This window comes from Sorex fumeus, unplaced genomic scaffold (assembly GCF_029834395.1).
Source record: "Sorex fumeus unplaced genomic scaffold, SorFum_2.1 ptg000030l, whole genome shotgun sequence".
NCBI classification, from domain to species: Eukaryota; Metazoa; Chordata; class Mammalia; order Eulipotyphla; family Soricidae; genus Sorex; species Sorex fumeus.
Genome location: NW_026606087.1, coordinates 12,216,899 through 12,238,399, shown reverse-complemented (window position 1 = coordinate 12,238,399; position 21,501 = coordinate 12,216,899). Strand labels below are relative to the sequence as shown.

The 21,501-nt window shown below is 43.1% G+C and overlaps 1 protein-coding gene across 1 annotated transcript; it reads right to left on the bottom strand.

Annotated features, from left to right (window-relative positions):
• Positions 1 to 6,014: 6,014 nt before the first annotated feature.
• Positions 6,015 to 7,527, bottom strand: MRPL17 (mitochondrial ribosomal protein L17). Its single transcript, XM_056116111.1, has 3 exons — positions 7,318 to 7,527; positions 6,932 to 7,000; positions 6,015 to 6,590 (listed from the first exon to the last, which is right to left on the bottom strand). Exons 1-3 carry the CDS (start codon positions 7,489 to 7,491, stop codon positions 6,315 to 6,317), a joined length of 519 nt encoding a protein of 172 aa, XP_055972086.1. The 5' UTR covers positions 7,492 to 7,527; the 3' UTR covers positions 6,015 to 6,314.
• Between the last annotated feature and the right edge of the window lie 13,974 nt (positions 7,528 to 21,501).

The window sequence follows — 21,501 nt, the reverse complement described above, 5'->3', positions numbered from 1 at the left end:
AAAATCCTCCAGTGACTTCCCTAGTCTTCAGGATAAAATCCAAGCACTTTATCATGTCTTGAGGGGTCTTTTGTAACCTGATCTTGCCTGGCTTTCCTGCTTCATTTCCGCTACTTCTTCCTCAAATGCAAAATTCCAGCTGTACCAAATTATTTCCCTGGAATTTCTCAAGCACTCCAAACTGTTTATAATTCAGTGCATTTATACCTGCAGATCTTGCTGACTGGAATGTCCTCCCAGCTTACTTCTGTCCCTTCTGTTTGATGAATATCCACTTATTTATCGATTCAACCCTAGTACTGTTTCTCTGACAAGTACCTCATTTGCCTTCTTTCACACTGCACAATATGCTTTACGCACCACTATGTCACACTCATTTATGATCTGTCCCACTAATGCTGCCTTTTGGGTTCTTGAGCAGTCATTCTTGTATTTCTATACTAGCACAGTCCTTTGACTGGAGAGGGAATATACTTGCTGAAACAATATAATACATTATTTTTGAGTACTCGCTCTGCACAAGGAAGACACTATACTAGATACTGTGATGGATTTTGCAGGTCCTTTTCTCTGTTAAAGATACTTTCTCAATCTCCTCTTCATGGATTCTGTATCCTATCTGTCCCTTAATGTATGACCTCAGCCTCCTTTCCATCTGTATATACACTGAGTCACCCCATCCATTTCCTTAGCTTTAATTACTGACAACTCCCAAATCTGTTCTCCCAGCAAAAAACTCTCCCAAACTCCAGATGCTCCCAGGCATTTCAAAATTAGCACACATTGAAATGAATTATTTTTCCTTTATTTTATTCCTTCTGGGATAGAAGAAAACGATAATTATCAGATTTTCTGAGACCAAGTTTTTCCATTTGTTTATAGGGGCTCCCCAGTGGTACATGATGGTCCAAACAGGCACACACTCTATCTTTTGTGCTATCTCCTGGTGTGAGATCACTTTAAAATAAGCAGAAAAAACTAAGACAATGGCAACGTTTTCAGTGACATCCCAAGGTAAAATTTGTATTTTCATTTTGAACCCGTTGGCAGTAAGACTTTTAACACTGTGCTTGCTATGTCAAACTACTCAGCCATCTGTGAGGGTTTCTAGTTGTCCTCCCAGAGCATCAGTTTTAACAGAAGTCTCTGTGTGAAATATAGCACTGTAGCTCTGTCGTCCCATTGTTCCTCTATTTGCTTGAGTGGGCACTAGTAACGTCTCCATCGTTTTTGGCATTTCAAATACGCCAGGGCTAGCTTGCCAGGCTCTGCCATGTTGGTGGAATACTCTCGGTAGCTTGCCGGGCTCCCTGAGTTGGCCGTGTGCAAGGCAAACACTCTACTTGCTGTGCTATTGCTCCAGTCCATGTGAAATATACAATATTTAATTTTTAAGTTAAAAACACTTTAAAGAGAAAAAGATATCTTGTGGAACAAAAATGTAATGTCAGTAAAGTTTAATTTCCTTTCCTCGAACTAGAAACATACTCACCATTTCTATTATTAGGGTATCTCAATTTAACTACCAAGTTGACAACCCGAAGTCTGAGGAGAGCTACAATAATGGAGTGCATTTCAGGGCATCGGGAGGAAAGCCTTATTAAAGGTACAGTAACAACACAGTAGCAAACAATGGGCAATCAGCTTTGCAGGAAGTTCTTTTCAGATGAAGTAGGAGGAAACCAAGGAAGGGAGGAGTTATGCCCAAAATGAAGAGCGAGTTTGAAGAACTTAGTACCATACATTGATCCAGCTAATAGACATTTATGAATGTCTATACAGTTCTACATCCTCTGCCAAGTGGTGTAAGAATGAATTAGAAGGAACAACTCAAGGAGTCCACTAACTAGGGAAGGACGGATGCCAAAGGATGTAACTATGTCATTGCTATAATAAAGGATATGCAGTGTGAAACTGTACAGTTGGAAGAGTGCGTATTTTTTACTGGGGAATACTTCACAAAAGAAGCATCATTTTAACTTAGGGTTACATTTTGGAAGATGTATAGTTTTTAATCTATCAGCTGGCTTAGAAATATTTCAGTAAAGTGGGATATTAAGTGTGCGGGAAATGAATTAGACATATGCTTACATTCTTAAAGTCAGGAACACTAATGTCCCTGGAGAGGAAGGAGCCCTTATCTTCAGCTTTGGTTTACTCAGCAATGCAGTTTAGCACTGACTCTGCACACAGTACCACAGACTGCTTTTAAAGTCAGAGTTACATATGTCATGAATAAGAACTATCTCATATCTACTCTTTTAATGAACATATATTGAGTAGTAGAGTGGAATGCCATATGCCTTCGGTAGGCATATGCCCAAGAACTGACTGGAGGGTGCTGTGGCTTGGAGGCTTCAAAAATAAGACTTCTGAGGAGAAATTTAAATGTCAGATAAGAGGTAACTTGAAACAGACCAAGCAAGTAGAGAAGAGGAGACATCATGCACAAAAGTATAATGTATTTAAAGAATAACAAGTAGTTTTTGATGAAGGGTGGCAGCAGATAATGGGAGATGAGAATCAGAAGTTACCCAAACTGAGCCACAGGAGACTTTTGTGTTATGATGTCTGGATTTTATGCAGCCAAGGCAATGGTGAGTCACTGCAACACTAGTTGACATCAGTGTTTTTTAAAGAGCAAATTGCAATCCACCCTTGAGCTGTAGACCCAATTTAGCAAATTAGGACCAGCATTTAAAAAAAGTGAACTAGAAGAGTAGAAAAGATTACTATGCCTATTTGTAAAGGTACATCATGTTTCATGATGCTCATTTAAACTTATGTAGATAGGAATATTGCATTCTGATGTAAAATATTTCTTGATCTGAGATAATCGTGAAAAAATTGGTGCAGGGGAATGCCAAAGTTTCAACACTACAAATACAAAATTAACACATAATTATTTTCGATAGCTATTAACATAAAAGTCAGGTTCAAATGGGAACACACTACTATGTAGTCGGTCTTAGTGATTGGATCTGCACTTCTGTCATCTTCAGTCTAAAAACTGATCCTCAAAATAACATGGTGCCTTACTCCAGTATAGATCATGGATTCTGTATCAAATTAGTTGGAAGTCTATTGATCTTGAATTCATCAATACTAAGGTAATGACAATACTATGACTATCTCAGACCAATCTGAGATTGATGTTTGGGAACCAATCTATTCATTGCTGGGAACTGTCAAAATCAAGTGGTAAATTCAAAGAATTATTCCATTGCATTTGAATTTATAAAGAAATTAACTTAATTAGGATGGTCAGAGAGATTTTAAAAGTCAAGAACAAGTTATGTAGATAAAAGGTATCTCTGAATCAAAATACAGCCCAAAAAAATTGTGCATAGGAAGCAAAGACTTTTTGTTTTGTGAAAAAAGATATTTTCCTTAAGAAAAAGATGAAGAAAGGGTAGTAGCTGGAGTAATAAGCAGATGTCTAATTATTGAGAGGAGTCATGGTAGGGAATCTGGACTCGTCCCCACAGGAAAGAAGTCACTAGAGATCATTCAGCAGGAAATAAAGCATTAGATTTGTCAGTATGGCCTGTTTAGAGGGAGGTCTGTCAAGAAAATCATTCAGATAACTAAAATCCAAGGAGGCAGATGATGGCAGCTTTGAGAAACAATGTGAAGATAAAATCAATATATTTTAATTTGACCTTAGATGAGTATTAAGGAACTAGTCCAAGTTTTTGTGTTTCCTCTCCATATATTTGGCTTACTCATCTCTATTGTTGCTCTTTGATATTACACTGAATTTGACATCTTTTTAAGGGTGTGAGCTAACTTTATCAATCTAAAAAACTGCTGTCTAGGAAGAGAATTCCTGTGTGGACATTTTATCTGTGTCCCTCTCTCCATGGGTTTAGAATTTATTAGTGTTTCCTTGGAGGACTTGAAAATACAATCCATCAACTACGGTTTATTTTTGCTGCTAGTCTTTACCTTTAGTAAATGTCCTAGAATTCCATAAAGTCAACTTCAGTCAAAATATCAAAGGAAAGGAAGTTTCTCATGTCACCATGGTGCAGTAGAAGTGATGCATTAGATTATGTTCCTTGTTGTCAAAGGATGTTTCTTCTCACTCTTATATTCCCAGAATTTAGCTGTGTCCAACATATATTGCAAATGTTTGTTAAGTATTGCATCCTTAGTGCCTAAAATGCTCATGTGTCTTAGCAGATGTTTAATACTTACTTAGGGAAATGCTAAAAGTCCCAGAGGGGGCATATTTCTGGGAACTAAGAGGAAAAGCTATAGTAGTCCAGCCATAATCCACCTAATACTAATGCTTAAAGATGTGGTTTTATTTTTTAAAAAGAACTTTTCTTAGAAGTAAGGGATGACTCTAAAATATCTCCCTCAGGTGAATGCTTTACCAACAAGATAGAATATAAACTTTTTGGGAAAGCATTTATTTTTTGGTTTTGGGTCACACCCAGAGATACTCAGGGGATACTCTGGGTTCGGCACTCAAAAATTATTCCTGGGGGTGTTCAGGTGACCTTATGGGATGTTGGGAATCGAACCCAAGTCAGATTCCTGCAAGGGAAGCACCCTGCCTGCTGTACTGTCTCCAGCCACAGTATTAAGTTTATGCCATTGCTGATTATCTGCTATATGCCACTCAAAAAATAACATAGCTTTATAGCTAAGGTATGAAGGACAAATTGTAGTAGAAGGGAAAAGATGGAGAACTCAGAGTAGATATCTGACAAAAAGGCAGCTACAGTGAAATAGCTACCATGCTACCAGAGCTATCTCCCAGACCAATGACTCCTCCACCTTTATCCTCAGTATATTTAGTATGACACTGACTGAGTTCCCAGGCCAAATCTCTTCTTCCACTCTACCAGGAATATGGGAACCACAGGCCTTGCTATTAAGTGTTCAGGCCAGGGATCCTTACTCTCTAAATCTTAAAATTGTCTGTGTCTGAGGAATGGACAATCTGGCTGGGGAAAGCCAGGCTTCACGGTAATTAGTGGATATAAAGGAACTTCCTACTTCTCATGGGCCTGGCCATTCTGAAGCCGGATTTCCTTTTTCTGAGTTCCCAAGGAGGCCCACACTTGTCAACAAAAACTTCCAGGAAATTCCCAGCACTTTAACTTCCTAATCCTCCTCCAAATTCTTTCTGCCCTTCCCTCCAGCATGCAGGTACTTATGCCGGAGTCTAACTTAATGTGGAATATAACAAGACACTTAATGCTTTCCCCAAAGTTCATTTCCTATCTTCTTGGCCAGGACTGGTAGACCTGGGTTTCAGGTCCTTTTCTCTGAGGCCCATTCAGGGTTTCAGGAGCACATATGAGTAATAGCAATCCTACAAACATATGAATGGTTGTGGTGTTTCTCAAAGGTTCCTAAAATACTAGTTTAAGGTAATTCACTTCTAGATGTAAATCTACTCTATCTGCCAGGAATACTATCCCCCCCTTTTTCTTTTCCACTCTCATAACCCAGAAGCTCTGTTTCTATACTGTGAAAACTACTTACCTTTGGGCACTAGTTTGGAATTAGTGACTAATGGCCCATAAAAATTGGTATTGTGGAGGATTACTCCACGGCTTTGAGGCCAGCCGCACACGCTAGAGGAAAAGGAAGCTCAGATAGAGAAGGAAGCAACAAATAAAGGATATTGGGAGGTTCCTCTCAGGATGGGAGATGCGTGATAAGAGTAGACTATAAACCGAACATGATTGCCACTCAATGTCTCTTTTGCAAACCACAGCACTCAAAAGGAGAGAGAGAACAAAAGGGAATGCCCTGCCACTGAGGTAGGGTGGGATGCGGGGGATGGGGGGGTGGGAAGGATACTGGGATCAGTGGTAGTGGAGAATGGGCACTGGTGGAGGGATGGGTATTCAATCATTGTATAACTGAAACCTAAGCACAAAAATTTGTAAGTCTACAACTGTACCTCATGGTGTTTCACTAATAAAAATTTAAGGGGTGGGGGGAACTGGTATTAAGGAAAACAAAACTCTGCTAACCAAACACAACCCAGATCTGAGCCAGAAACAGTCACTGTGTATTTACTGTTGCAGGTACAGTTATCATTTGTATAGTTCTCATTCTCCAGTGATCCAAAAGAGAGGTGGGGGTGGTGGGTGAGAAAAACATAGTTTGCATATACTCATATAAGGACTTTTATCTGTGCAAAGAGAAGGTCATCTGGCTCCCCAGAAGGTTCTGGACTCCATTAAGATTGCCATTTTACAAGTTTAGCTTCAGTTCTTCTTAGATCTTTCAAGTTCTGAGTTCACCCCCACTGACGATGGAAGGCAATATATGCTCTTTGGCTTCAGTTACAACCCTGGCGTCTGAGCCGTGTGGGAGCTGTGGCTGCACCTTTCCTGGTCCTGCCGCAGGCCCTGCAGCAGCTGGTTTAGGAGTGTGAGGTTGCTGTCTCTGCGAGGCAGGGGCAGGGGTGGGAGGCAGTTCCCTTTAAACTCGATCACTGCCATCTTGGCCCGATCTTGCTCATTCCGATTTGGGATCTGCAGCATTCTTGTGTAGCCACCACTCTGGCCCTGGTATCGAGGGGCCAGTACTTGAAACAGCTTTGGGATCAAATCTTTCTCCTAGTGGGCGAGAGTTATTCAGAAGAGAGCAGAGTCAGAGCATGCCACTTTATGGAGATGTTCAACTTTCAGCACTCTCCATTGGAGGCTTCCACCATGCGCCCTACCATAGGCACCCCGCCCTCTAAAATGTGTCAACGTTGTAGAGGGGACAGTTACCTGGCACTTGAACGGAATCAGATGGACTCGTGGACCTCAAGTAAACCAAGGCACACCTTTCTAATTTGGTTTCCACCACGTGTCTTAAGAGAATGCCTGCGCTTCATCCTGCCCCCACCCGAACCCCTCTTCTGACAGCCCTGAGAGATGAGACCTGGTGGGGACCCGCAGGATGAACTCACCGTGAGCCAGAAGTCAGCCATCCGCATGGCCCGTTCGTTGGTGTCGCCCAGCTTCCCATAATCGATGAGCTGTGGGGAAACACCATCAGTGACCCTCCGAGTTAAAAAAACTAGGCGCCAATCTTAACGCCTTTCATATCGGGCTCTAACTCATTTAATTCTATAGCAAAGCAAAAGATCTCTGGGTGGGCCACCTCTAAGTCCACAGCCCTAGCCAAGGTTCCAGTTGTGCTGCGGGAGGGAGACGGGGACTCTACCAAGCCGATTAGGGGGGCGGCATTTACTAGGTGGCTGCAGCTCCGTCCCTGAGACCCCACCCTCAGGCCCCGCCCCTGAGTCAGAGACCCCGCCCCCCGCGGCGAAGGCCCCGCCCCCTCCCACCTCACCTTCTCCGCGTAACCCCTCATCTCGTCCACGCGCGCCCAGGTCGCCTCAATGCGCTCATGTCGCACCAGTGCCGTTAGTAAGTTCCGCAACATGTGGATGCGAGACTCCGGGCCAAGGCCCAGGCGGCGGAATACGCGGCCATGGGAGATGGCGGCGGCGACCGTCAGTCGCATGCCTGCCCGCTTCTCCGGCTCCTGACCGGCTCCCGACAGGCCGGAACTGGAAGAGCGGCGGGAGAGGCGGGGCGGAGGCGACGCATGCGCCGTGCCGACGGCGTGGGGGCCGTGTGTGCGCAGGACCGGCGGAACCTGCCTCGTTGGCAAACCGGGGGTGGGCGGAGAGCGGGGTGTTGACCTGCTTCCTGCAGGCGAGAGGGGTGGACTTCGGGCGCAGCCGGGCTACGGCGCGGCTGGGGACCAGGCGCCCTCTAGCGGGCCCTGAGCGAGCGTCAGGTTTCCTCCTCCGAGGCGTCCGTCGGTCGCCGCGCAGCCCACTGGGAAGTGAGGCGCGGAGGGGAAGGTCGCCGGCGGGGGTGTGGGTGTCTCCGAACTCCGGCGCCGCTGCCGCCGACCTCAGGTCTGCGTGGTGCAAGCCAGACCGTGGGACCGTGTGAACAGACTGATTTACGAAAGTTACTTTCTGTAGTAATGGTGAAATGCACGTCGGACACTCTTAGAAGGCGAATCCAGAAAGGGAATAAAGGCTTTTGTTCAACTTCACGGACCAGTGACAGTTAAAAACAGATTACAGCACGCAGGAAATTCGATGGATTAATAATTATTTATATTTTTATTACCTAAGCCAGTGTGGTTTTTGTTTTGGAAAAAGGAGACGTCATGTAGAACGCATATATACCTGAATGTACATTAACGTAATTAACATTTTACTGTTTCTGTTTAAGAACCTTAATCCGCATTATACTTGGACTTTGTAAATATAGTGGTGCAATTTCTCTCTCCTGCACCCCGGCCCTCCCAAAGCTTTGTTAAGTACTCTACAAACCCTTTTCCTTCTCTATTTACCCCAGTCTTCCCAGTACCTCTGAATGCGACCTTATTTGGAAATTGGTGCAGGGAGGTTTTATTGGGGTACATTGAGTGCCTAGTCCTTATACAGTTAGAGACTGATAGGCAGGCAAAAAACATCCGTGAGGGGACAGACACATAAGTTCCTCAGTGACCAGAAAGGCTAGAGATTGGCAGTTGCAGGCCAAGGATCATCAAGGAGTTCCAGGAAACAAGATGCTAAGAGCATGCTTTGGAGCAGAATCTAGCTGACATCCTTTAGAGAAAGCATTGGTCCAACTGACACAATGATTTTGTACTTCTACTATTCAGGGTTTTGAGTCAAAATACTGCTTTTGTATTGTGACACTTTATAACTGAAGCCTTTAGACAATGAAGATGTTTTTCTTGACATATTCAGTAGAGTGTGTGCTTAGATTTGTTGCTCTGCCTTTGCTCATGTGTAACCAGAGATGAATTTGTTCATCTGGGTTTTTTGTTTTTTTGAGATTTTTATTTACTGTTCTATTCTTCCGTCCCTCTCTGAGAGCCTGGCAAGCTACTCAGAGTATCCCGCCTGAATGGCAGAGCCTGGCAAGCTCCTCAGGGCGTATTCAATATGCCAAAAACAGTAACAAGTCTCACAATGGAGCCGTTACTGGAGCCTGCTTGAGCAAATTGATGAACAGTGGGAGGACAGTGCTACAGTGCTATTTATTTACTTATTCTTTTAGCTTTTTGGGTCACACCCGGCAATGCACAAGGGTTACTCCTGGCTCTGCACTCAGGAGTTACCCCTTGCGGTGCACGGGACCATATGGGATGCTGGGAATTGAACTCGGGTTGGCCATGTGTAAGGCAAATGCCCTACCTGCTCCAGCCCGGGAGTGATAGCACAGTGGTAGGGCGTTTGCCTTGCACACAGCCAACATGGCCGACCCGAGTTCGATTCCTCTGCCCCTCTCGGAGAGCCCGGCAAGCTACTGATAGTATCTCACCTGCTCGGCAGAGCCTGGCAAGCTCCCCGTGATGTATTCAATATGCCAAACACAGTAACAACAAAGTCTCCAATGGAGACATTACTGGGACTGCTCGAGCAAAATTTAATATCGTATTTAGTAACATGCTTGCAACAGTATTAATATTTATGGTTTTACCATACAAAACTTACAGCACCTTGAAGACCAAAGTATTCAGACCTCCATCATTGCTTTGTTCACATTTAGTCTACTGTTTCTTTCTCCAGCCCTTATTGTTCATTTATTTAAATCTTTTTAATTAAATTTTTTATTGAATATCTATGAGATTGACCATTACAAAGCTGTTCATAATTGGGTTTCAGTCAGATGAGGATCTAACACCCATCCCTCCACCAGGTGCACATTTCACACCACCAGTATCCACCTTTTCCCTCCCACCACCCTCTAATACCCTCCCAGCACTCTCCCACACCTGCCTCTATAGTAAGCACCTTTCTTCTTTCTCTCTTCTTTTGTGCATTATGGTTTGCAATACAGGTACTAAGAGATCATCATGTTTGTTCAGGGAGTTCAGTATTTTTATCAGAAAGGTAAGGCTGGAGTAGCTCTTTTACCTGGGTGACAGTTTTAGGGTGTTGATTTGACTGCCTAAGCTTCTGGAAGTACAAAGGAGATGGGGGAAGGTAGCCCATCCAGACCCTGAGAATGACTGGAGGTTGCAGTCACAAGACCTGCATACCCAAATTTTCAGCAGATCATATCTTGGTGAGGTCTGTCCTAAAATGATGTAGTCTGGCCAGCGGCATGGCAGTGATTTTTTTTTATTGTGGAAGTAAGTGGCTGCTGAGGAAGTATTTGGCTCTGCCTGGGCAAGCACCACTCTGACGTGACCCCTCCCCCCCATCCTATTTACCATGGTCTTTTCACCCTTGCATGGGTCCAAGATTAACTGTGGCTTCTGATCTCTTTGGGGATTTATTTATGGGTCTCTGAAGTAAGGCTGATAAATGAGCTTGTCTAGCTGACCCAGAGGTGGTTTGTGGACATGACTTCCATATATCCTAACTTTTGGCCATTTAATTTCTCAGGAAACTTGATCCCAAGTTGTTGGGGTCTGGCTCACCCCATTAGATACTTCCTAATGGGGTATCAGGAAGCCTGAAGTCACCATTAGGCTGCTGATGCACTCACCCCATGGTGATCTGCTGGCGGCACTGCACCCCAGTTCTTGCTCATTTTTATCTCAATAGATATCTTTAATCTGAAGCTATAGGTATACAAATAGTTAGGAAAAGTCTTAGACAAATGGATATACTGACAGATTAATACAGATAACCTACTCAATAAATTATGGAAATTACAATGCTGTTTGTATCTTGTTTCTTTTGGGATCAGTTCTTGTAACTGCCAGTAATCTGCAATATAAAATTTCACTGAGCATCACCAGAAAAGCTAGAGCACATGCCTTGCATGTGGAGGCCAGGGTTCAATTCATTGTACTGCACTGCATGCTCCCTCTAACATCGTAGTGCTGACCTGTGGCTTCATCATCACTGGGTTCAAGCAGCACCACATCTCAGGGTCCAAGTGCTGAACTGGTGGGTCTATACAGCTGGACCATGTGTGTGTGTGTGTGTGTGTGTGTGTGTTACCAGAGTGGTCCCTGGATCCCTTGAACACTGCTTGGGAGGGCCATCACCTCCAACCCCTACTTCCCCAAAACAGAAAAGATTGGTCAAAATGAAGGATTATCCACTTGATAGAAATGTATAGCAACAAACACTGTTCTTTATTATTTTGACCTTGTAAGGTTATCTTTTTCTTTCTTTCTTTCTTTCTTTCTTTCTTTCTTTCTTTCAAGTATAGCAGACCTCAAGAAGGGAGTGGTTGATAATTTACATAATCACAAAAGGAGCAGTGATTTAATCAACCACTCATTATTTTTTTGAAATTCCGAATTTTTTTTTTAAACACCATGAGGTACAGTTGTAGATTTACAATTTTTTGTGCTTGGGTTTAGATTATACAATGATCAAATACCCATCCCTCCACCAGTGCCCATTTTCCACCACAATGGATAATATCCCTCCCACCCCCATCCCTCCCATCCCACCCTGCCTCTGTGGCAGGGCGATCCCTTGTGTTCTCTCTCTCCTTTGGGTGTTGTGGTCTGCAAAAGAGGCTTTGAGTGGCAAACATATTCAGTCCATAGTCTACTTTCAACATGCATCTTCCCTCCTGGGAGGATCCTCCAAACATCCTTTATTTGGTGCTCCCTTCTCTATCTGAGCTGCCCTTTCCCCTAGAATGCCTGGCTGGCCTCTAAGCTATGGAGTAATCCTCCTGGTGCTGATCTCAGCTATTCTTGGGTATTAATCTCATGTTTTGTTACTTTATATTCCCCAGATGAATGCAATCTTTCTATGTCTATCCCTCTCTTTCTGACTCATTTCGCTTAGCATGATACTTTCCATGTTGTACCACTTGTACATAAATTTCATGACTTCATCTTTTCTAACAGCTACATAGTACTCCATTGTGTAGATGTACCAAAGTTTCTTTAACCAGTCATCTGTTCTTAACCACTCTTATTTTATAAAGCCTCCATAAACCCTTTTTAATTTTTTTTTTTGTTTTTAGGCCAATTGGGCAGTTCTCAGGTCTAACTTCTGGCTCTGCACTTAGGGATTGCTCCTGAAAAACTCTGGGGACCATATGGGATGCTGGCAATTGAACCTGTGTTGGCTGCATGCAAGCAAGTGCCCTACCCACGGTACTTGTTCACCAGGCCCTCCATAAGATCTTAAGACAATGAGGTTCAGTGAGCTCTTTGCTGGTACTAGGAGGTTTACTATACTCAGACAGTGTATGAGAGCTTTACATATCTTTCCTTATATGTTGCCCTAAGCAGCTCTTTATTTGACTATTTTCAAATTGTATCCTTCATTGAAAATAATTGCAATGGGACAGGAGAGAGTATAGTGGGTGAGGTCCTTGCCTTGCATGAAGCTGACCTGAGGTTGATCCCAGGCACTTCATAGGGTCCCTGAGACCTACCAGGAGTGATCCTTGAGTGTAGAGCCAGGAGTAAGTCCTAAGCGCTGCCAGATATGGCCCCCAAACAAAAAGCATACACTCTGCCCCTGCAATAGTAAAGTTAAATGCTTACCTTGATTTGTGTTGTCTTGCAGCAAATAGACAAACCAGAGGTGGGATGGATCATAGGAACCCCTTATTTGTATCTGATTGGTTAGAAACTCAGGGAACAACCTGGAACTTGCAGTTGGCATTTTAAAGTGGGGAATTGAGCCCCTAACCTGTGGAGCGTGTGCTAATGTTAGGTGATGAATATCATAATTGAGTTGTAGTACACTTACTTGGTGTCCACGGAGAATTGGAGAATTGTTTGGTGTAGAAAACCTACACACATAGTGTCAGAATTACCCAGAATGTCTGCATTCTATTTTTCTGAAGCCTCCATGAAGCAGTATTCAAGGAGCCAGCATTGAGAATCTAGCAAATGTTCAGTAAGGGATTTTGTGGTAAATGTGGCAAGCAATTTTCAGTTCCACCCCTGACCACTTTTGGTTCTATTTATTGAATCCTGAAGGTCTAGAAGTTTCACAGAAACTCGTTCCTTTTTGATTATTTTTATTTCATTTCTCTCATAGGTCAGAGCCCCAACACCTCTCTGGCAAGGATTGGACAGAGAACCTGTTTCTGGTATCCTATAGAATTATGATCATATTAGCCTCAGATAAAAGTTTTCCACAATTAGTGTCACTGGGTTACTGAAGATAACGTATCAAACACATCCCAATGGAAACAAACCTTGTAAGCACTTGAATGAATCACATAAAATAAGTTCCTGATGACGTATGTAGGCTGAGTTTGGACAGAAATCAGGATAACTCTCAGTGGTTTATTTCTCCCTGGAAATGATGACTATCTATTTGCAACTTGGCTAACTCTACTTGTGTGGTGTTGTTTCCTCTCCTCGCTTCATTTCCTTGTATTATTAGCGAGAGCTGCCTGCTTCTGAGATTATAAGGTCCATTAAGGTCAGAGAAAGAATCTGACTCATGCATCTTGTCTCTTTTGTTTCCTTTACTGCCAACCTGTTGCTGGTTTTTGTTGTTTTGTTTTTACCCTAAAGTTTTAAAATATATGTGTGTAAGCAAAACAAAAAGGGGTGGGGAGAATTTTGGGGCTGGAGCACCAGTACAGCAGGCAGGGCATTTGCCTTGCACCTGGCAAACCCAGATTTCATCTCTGGCATCCCGTATGGTCCCTGAGCACTACCAGGACTAATTACAGAGCACAGAATTGGAAGTAAAACATGAGTTACACTGATTGTTTCCCCAAAAGGCAAAAAAAAAAAAAAAAGAAAGAAAGAAAAGAAAAGGAAAGAATTTTGATTTTTTTGAACTGTGTCCCTTGACTATTTCATCCTAACTTAAAAGAATTGTTTATCCTTCCCCTCCTCTTTGATTTGAAAGCTATTCATTGCAAATTACATGGCAGGTACATTGCTTGTTAGCTAATTATTATTTTCACACCAAACAACAACTATTTTGCTAATCTTATCTTTGCACAGTGCAACACTTTCTCTGTAACCTTTCTTTGCTGAGTCTAAATAATTGGAAAGATTTCATTAGGTCTGAGGATATGGCTTAAGTGGCTATGGACATCGTCCCTCTCCCTTCCTCCTTTTTAGTCAGAAGTGATTCCAGGCCCTCCACCCTCCTAAGTGGGACGTGTGTGGTCCTACTGGGATGAAGGATGGGATGGGAAGATTTCTTCTTTTCACTTCTTTTTATTATCCAAAATGCTGGTGTGTCAGTGACTGTATAGGCTACACTCTTTATACAGCATCTGATTTCTTTCTTTCTTTCTTTCTTTCTTTCTTTCTTTCTTTCTTCTTTCTTTCTTTCCTTTCTGGTTTTCTCTTACCATAATTTAAATAGCTCTTCTCTATAGTAATTCTTACTTCTATTCTTTACCTGTTTATATCAGAACTCTCTTAAGTAGATAAGGCATCTATTAGACTTTTATTTGTTTGCTTTTGAGTCATACCTGGTGATGCGAAGAAGCTTCTCCTGGCTCTGCACTCAGGAAACCATGTGGGATGTCAGTAATTGAACCCAGGTTGATTGAGTGGCAAGGCAAGCACCCTCCCTACTATACTATCACTCTAGCCCTAGGGACAGAGTAGACATAGAAAGGAAACAATAACAGCGTGGCTTAAGTGATATGACCTGGCTATTCCGAGTCCTATGAAGACTTGGAGATTAGATATTTTTGCAAAATAAATGTAGAAAGGGGGATCAGGGAGATAGCCTTCATGTCAGGAGTGTGTGATTTTTGGATCCAGTGATGAACTGTTTTCTCTGGTTGGTCAAGTATTGCTGGGAATGAGCCTGGGCATGCTCAGCAGTGCTTGGGGGCCAAACCAAGAAGGAGAAGAAGAAACAGCAGGTAAACAGAGCACACCAGATAGGAAAAAATAATGTGGGCTGGGTCTGCTCTCGAAACTGGGCCAGCACACCTCTTACCATGTAAAATATTCCACCACCAAATGTCACTCACAGCCTCTCCAGATAATGCTGGAAGTGCAGGATCAAAGAGAATCCACAACTGTTCTAGGCAGCTAACAGACCCTAATCTCATCTGGGAAATCAAAGGAAAAATGGAAAATCCTATATAAGAAAAGCTTAGATTCCAGCACAACCCTTTTCAGAAGCCCCTTGCTTTGGGAGTTTTTGTACTCAAAGGCAAGTTTTTTACCTTGTACTCACAATAATACCTCCCCTGATCTTCTGCTCGCCTGTCTTGTGTTCTGTTCTGGACATCAGAACCTGAAACATGCTAACAAGAATAGTCTTTGATATACTAAGTGGATTTTGTCATTGATCAACTTTAAGATTCGGTGACAAAACAGTAGTGCATCATAGCCAGAAGAATGCCTTGAAATTTAAGTTTACTTTTACTTTATTTTATTTGTTTGGGCTTTGGGCCATACCTGGTGATCCTCAGGAGGTGATTCCTGGCTCTGCACTCAGGAATTACTCCTGGCAGTGCTCAGGGGACCATATGGGATGCCAGGGATTGAACTGGGATTGGGTGTCTATGACACAAGCACCCTATGCACTGGACTCTAGCCGCTCGAACTTTAACTTTAGAGGACCTGAATTTTTATGTACTGTGGATACTCAAATGAGACTCAGTGGAATGCTATAAACTTATCCAGAGCTGAATGGATGATTCACCCATTCAGTGTTATAAACTGCTGGACTTGCTTTCAGGGTAAAGGGTATGCAGCTAGGTGTTCTGCTTCTAGCCATGTCCTTGGTACTAGCACCAGAACTCTCAAAAAGGTCTAGGAAGAGTCTAGATTAATTAGTTATTTCCACAGAGGTATCATGCAGAATCACAGTGCTCTATATGAAAAACAGTACTTGGGGCCAGCAAATGACAGCCATGACAATAAGAAGCAGTATAAGTCCCTCCTCAGTGTCAGGAAATTGTAGGAGCAGATTTTCTTCCACACACACAGAGGAGACAGACACCCAGGGAGGAGAGGCTCTGACAGATCCAGCATTTTATCCATTGACAGCACACACTCCCTGAAAGTCAGCAAGCTTCAAGCTTTATCATCATAGGTGAAGTTCGAATTCAATTTGAAACTGTAAGTTTTCTCTTCTGTTAAGTGGTCGATGGGGTTTGAGAAGAAAATTAAGTGCTAAAATAGGCAGAGTAAAATATTTTTGTACATCCTCTGTATTATAAATTGTGAGATTGAGCATCAATTGTTCTTCTGCAAAGTCATTAATATTGCTTCTTGGATAGTCTTTTTCAGGAGAGGAAGTGTTACAGACACCTGAGTTCTTTGGCTCTCAAGAAACAGACATGTATGAGAGGCCAGAATTCTTTTTTCTCAGAGTTCCTTGCAAAGCAGAGTTTGCGAAGAATACAGCAGGGTATTTTGCTTGAGTACAGGAGAGCTAGCATTTCATGGCTTGTTCTCAGAAATCATGTTCACAGGGTTTCAGACCTAGTGGTTAGGATTTGAAGGCATCCATACTTTCTGCCCCACCCCACTTTGTCTGTTGCCAGGAAATGTTGCACTTGGCATGAGGAACTGCACATGGCCTGTTGGTCTCACATGCCTAATTGGAGTCTCGTAAGGCACATAGAGCTCTAGGCAGTGCTTGTCCAGTGGGGATAAAGGGCCCATGGCCTAAGATGGATGTACTCATTACTGCCACCCCCAAAGATCATAGTACAGACTGTGCAAGTGCCAGGATTAGGAAATTTCTAACATGTTGTTACAGGTTAAGCCTTGTGTGTTAATATTAGATCTTTAAAGAACATTGTGTAACTGACATAGAGGAAATCAAAATTTAACTAAACTAGTCAGGAGAAATAGTTCAATGTCTCAGACACCTGCCTTGCAAGTTCAGCCTTGCACAGTTCAGAGGATGTAACTGGTGCTGCCACCCGTACTCAGCAGCTCTATCCTAGCAGCTCTGCTGTCTGTGATCCCCTGTGCCAAACTAAAATAGGGGTATGATCCCTGGTGGGCATGCACAAGCACTGTGGTACTCCTGCTGTACTACAAACAGGATGTAGGTGAGCACCACAAGTAAATTGTGACCCTGGCGAGCATGTGTACAAGACCACAACTAAAGGAGTGCAGTTTAATGTGTCAGTGTGTGAGTGCCACAGCTAAGCACAACCTCCCGTCACTGCAACAGCATCATCAATACATGAGGATCAGAAGCAGGGGGTTAAGAAATTAAGCTCAAAACAAATAGATGATCTCTCCTTCCTATTAACCCCCCTTTATAAATAACTATCACTCCAGCTGGAGCGATAGCACAGTGGGTAGGGCGTTTGCCTTGCACGCAGCCAACATGGCCGACCCGAGTTCAATTCCTCCACCCCTCTCGGAAAGCCCGGCAAGCTACCGAGAGTATTCGATATGCCAGACACAGTAACAACAAAGTCTCCAATGGAGACGTTACTGGGCCCGCTCGAGCAAATCGATGATTAACGGGAGGGCCTTTACTTTACTTTACTTTACTCTTTATAAATAACTATTTTAGGGAAAAATTGCTGAGACTAATTTCTTTACTCCTTCTCGACCCTTGTCAGCAAGGTTGACTCTAACCCCCAATAATATCCTAATCTTTTGCCCATGTTTTCATGCCACTTCTCACATTGAATTTTGTGCTCTATTCAGTTTCTACTACTCATTTCTGTATTTTTCAGACCAAGAATATAAGCCTTGTGTTCAGGTAAAATTCCAATAACGCAAGAAAGATGGCGGCCGCACGGGAGCCTTGTGGACAGCAAGTTTGAGCCGGGGGTGGGGGCGGCAGGGACCTCATGGGAAGGGGGGCGTTCTGGGCTGTCCTTCACGCCCGACCGAGGTCACCAGCTGCCCCCCATGAGTGGCTCTCCGGCACGGCCACGGCCCTGGAAGCACAAGGACTTAGCACAGAAAACCACCCGCTTGGAGCAGAAAAGCAAATGGACTATGTGTTAAACCACGCCAGCATGCCTGCCCGGAGGGGAAAGGGTGTTGCCCCATTCGCCCAATCCTCTCTGGAAAGAAAGATGGCGGCCGCACGGGAGCCTTGTGGACAACAGGTTTGAGCCGGGGGTGGGGGCGGCAGGGACCTCATGGGAAGGGGGGCGTTCTGGGCCGTCCTTCACGCCCGACCGAGGTCACCAGCTGCCCCCCTCGAGCGGCTCTCCGGCACGGCCACGACTCCAGAGCACAAAAACCAATCTCTTAACTATCTAACTTTTAATAGAAATACTTCCAGGGTTGATGAGTAAAATAGCAGAAATCCAAAACCAAAACATCATTTTATTCTTAAACCCAGCTGTAGAAAGCAAATCATTTCACAACGCTGTTTCAGCATGTCTGATTGGGGGGGGGGGGTTGTAAACTCTAAACAATAATGGTGCATCTTCTATTGAAACAATGTATCTAGTCAAAGTAGATAGAGTATTAACTAGAACTCATCTGCCTCACAGGAATTGGGAGGGGTGGGAGGTGGGGTTCTATTGGGGTTCGCGGTTAAAAATAAGTATTGGTAAAGGGAAATGTGTTTGATATTTACATGACTGAGACCTAAACCCGAAAGCTCTGTAACTTTTCCCACAGTGATTCAATAAAGAAATAAATTATAAAAAAAATTCCAATAACGCAGAGATGCTCAGTGTGAAGCATTGTCTGCAACAAGCTGTGCAGAGATGCTTATACGTGATGTCCATTTCAATGCTGTTTATGCTAGTGAAAATTCAGGGCCTCGAAAATAGCTCTGAGATTAGAATTCCGGCTTTGCAAGCAAAAGGTTGAGCGTTTAAGCCCTGGTGTTGCCATATGTGCTGAGGGTAATCCTGGCAGTTTTGCTGTTGGTGATTTCTGATGGGCAAGCCAGGGATCTGTGAGCACTACAACAAAGGAGCACAACCCCGGTGAGACAGTGCTATTTCTGGTGAGAACTGCAGTGACCTCTAACGAGTACTGCAATTAGAAGGTGAGTGAGCCCCACCTGCAAGTAGAAGTGTGCAGCCCCTGGTGGGCATGTGTACAAGCACCACAGCAGAAGGAGTACAGCCTTTAGCACCACCACAGCCGAGTCCACGAGCACCACAATCTGAGCTCCCACAGCTGGTGAACACCATTACTGAAAAAAGAGCACTGCATTTAGGTGCAGGTAGAGACACCACCACCCCTATCCTGGAACCTCATCAACAACAATGAAGGCTCAGGCGTAGAAATAGAAAAAATAAAGGAAATGTAAGAAACTTGGTTACCTACTGATAGAGTCATTCAATAGCAAGGGCTATTATGCAGACATTACAATTAGCTATTTATATAGACAAGAGACAAGAGAGATAGTACAGCAGTTAAGGTGCATGTTTGGATGTGGCTGCACCCTCTTCTCTCCCTGGCATCTCATGGTCCCCTGAACATCCTGACTATGATCCTAGAGCCCTCTGAACACTACTGGGTGTGACTATCAAGCAGTGCTGGGGTAACCCAGGTAAATCCCTGACTTCACAGGTTTGAGTAGCACCTTATCCCTAACCCCTCCATTGAAAGGCCTCTTTGGACTTTATAATCTTAGAAGTAGACAGCTCTCTCTAGTAATACAATGAAATGAAACAAGGAGAGAAAACAGTACCACACAAAGAGAGTTAGTCAAGTTGCAAACAGATAGTCATCATTTCCAGAGAGAAATAAAACACCGAGAGTTATGCTGACTTCTGTCCAAACTTAGCCTTGAACCACCTCAACCTAATGATGTATCTCATCAGAAACTTATTCAACTGCTTACAGAGTTTCTTGTTTCCATTGGGATGTGTTTGCTATGGATATGTTATATTCAGTAGTCTAGTGACACTAATTGTGGAAAACTTTTATCTGAGGCTAATATGATCATAATTCTATATGATACTAGAAACAGGTTCTCTGTCCAATCCTTCCTGAAGATTGGATCCAGAGAGGTGTTGGGGCTCTGACCTATTAGAAAAATGAAATAAAATAATTTAAAAAGAACGAGGCTCCATGAAACTTCTAGACCTTCAGGATTCAAGAAATAGAACAAAAGTTGGGTCAGGGGTAGAACTGACAATTTCTCACCACATTCACCACAAAATCCCTTCCTGAACATTTGCTAGGCTCCCTATGCTGGCTCCTTGAATATTGCTTCATGGAGGCTTCAGAAAAATAGACTGCAGTCATTCTGAGTAATTATGACATATGAATGATGTTTTACACCAAACAATTCTCCAATTCTCTTTGGACACCAACTAAATGTACTACAATTTAATTGTAACATTCATCACCTAACATTAGCACACACTCCACAGGTTAGGGGCTCAGTTCCCCACTTTAAATGCCAATTGCAAGATACAGGTTGTCACCTGAGCTTCTGAGCAATCAAATACAAATAAGGGGCTCCCATGATCCATCCCATCTGTGGTTTGTGTATTTGCTGCAAGACAACACAAACCAAGGTGAGCATTTGGGGCCATATCTGGCAGTGCTCAGGACTGACTCCTGGCTCTGCACTCAGGGATCACTCCTAGCAGGGCTCAGGGACCCTATGAGGTGCCCAGGATCAAACCCAGGTCAGTCTCATGCAAGGCAAGCACCTAACCCAACTGTACTCTCTCCTGACATTACAATTTTTTTTAAAAAATGAAGGATACACTTTGAAAATAGTCAGATGAAGAGCTGCTTAGGGCAACATATAAGGAAAGATATGTGAAGCTCTCATATACTGTCTGAGCACAATAAACCTCCTTATACAGCTGTGTGTTCACCAGCACAGAGCTCTCTGAACCTCATTGTCTTAAAGGTTTTATGGAGGGCCTGGAGAGCTAGTACAGTGGGTAAGGTACTTGCTTGCATGCAGCCAACACACACACACACACACACACACACACACACACACACACACACACATTTTGATCCTCAGCATCCCATATGGTCTCCTGAGATCTACCAGTATTGATCCCTGAATGCAGAACCAGAACTTAGCCCTGAGAACTACCCAGTGTGTCCTAAAAACCAAAAAAAAAAAAAAAAAAATTAAAAGGGTTTATGGAGGCATTATAAAATAAGAATTGTTGATTAAACCACTACTCATTTTGTGATTATGTAAATTATCAACTAGTCCCTTCTTGAGGTTTGCAAAATTTAAAAACATAGAAAAAAGATAACCTTGTAAAATCAAAATAATAAAGAACAGTACTTGTTGATATACATTTTTTAATGTAGGAGTACTGCTATTTATCCAGCCATTGATTAAACTGATTGGATTGAGCATGAACTCCATATTACTTTTTTATATTATTCAGAATGTTAATTTAATTTTTCCCATTATTATTATGTTTAAATCACCATGAGATGCAGCTACAAAGCTTTCCTTTTTGAGTTTCAGTCATACAATGATCTATTACCTAACCCTCCATCAGTACACATCTTCCACCACCAAGGTCCCCAGTATCCCCCCATCCCACTCTTCCCCTGCCTGTATGGAAGACAATCTCCCCAATACTCTCTTTTGTATCGCTTGATTTGAATAGCATAAGATGTCATGCGGTGCTCCTGGAATTCTAAAATTTTAGATAATTGGAGAAAACTCTGAAGCAAACTGCCCGGTTCAGAGAT

Coding starts and splice junctions, on each gene's coding strand:
- MRPL17 (XM_056116111.1), bottom strand. CDS start 7,491: ATGCGACTGACGGTCGCCGCCGCCATCTCCCATGGCCGCGTATTCCGC. Junction 7,001..7,317: donor TGAGGGGTTACGCGGAGAAG/GTGAGGTGGGAG, acceptor GTTTCCCCACAG/CTCATCGATTATGGGAAGCT. Junction 6,591..6,931: donor TGGCTGACTTCTGGCTCACG/GTGAGTTCATCC, acceptor CTCGCCCACTAG/GAGAAAGATTTGATCCCAAA.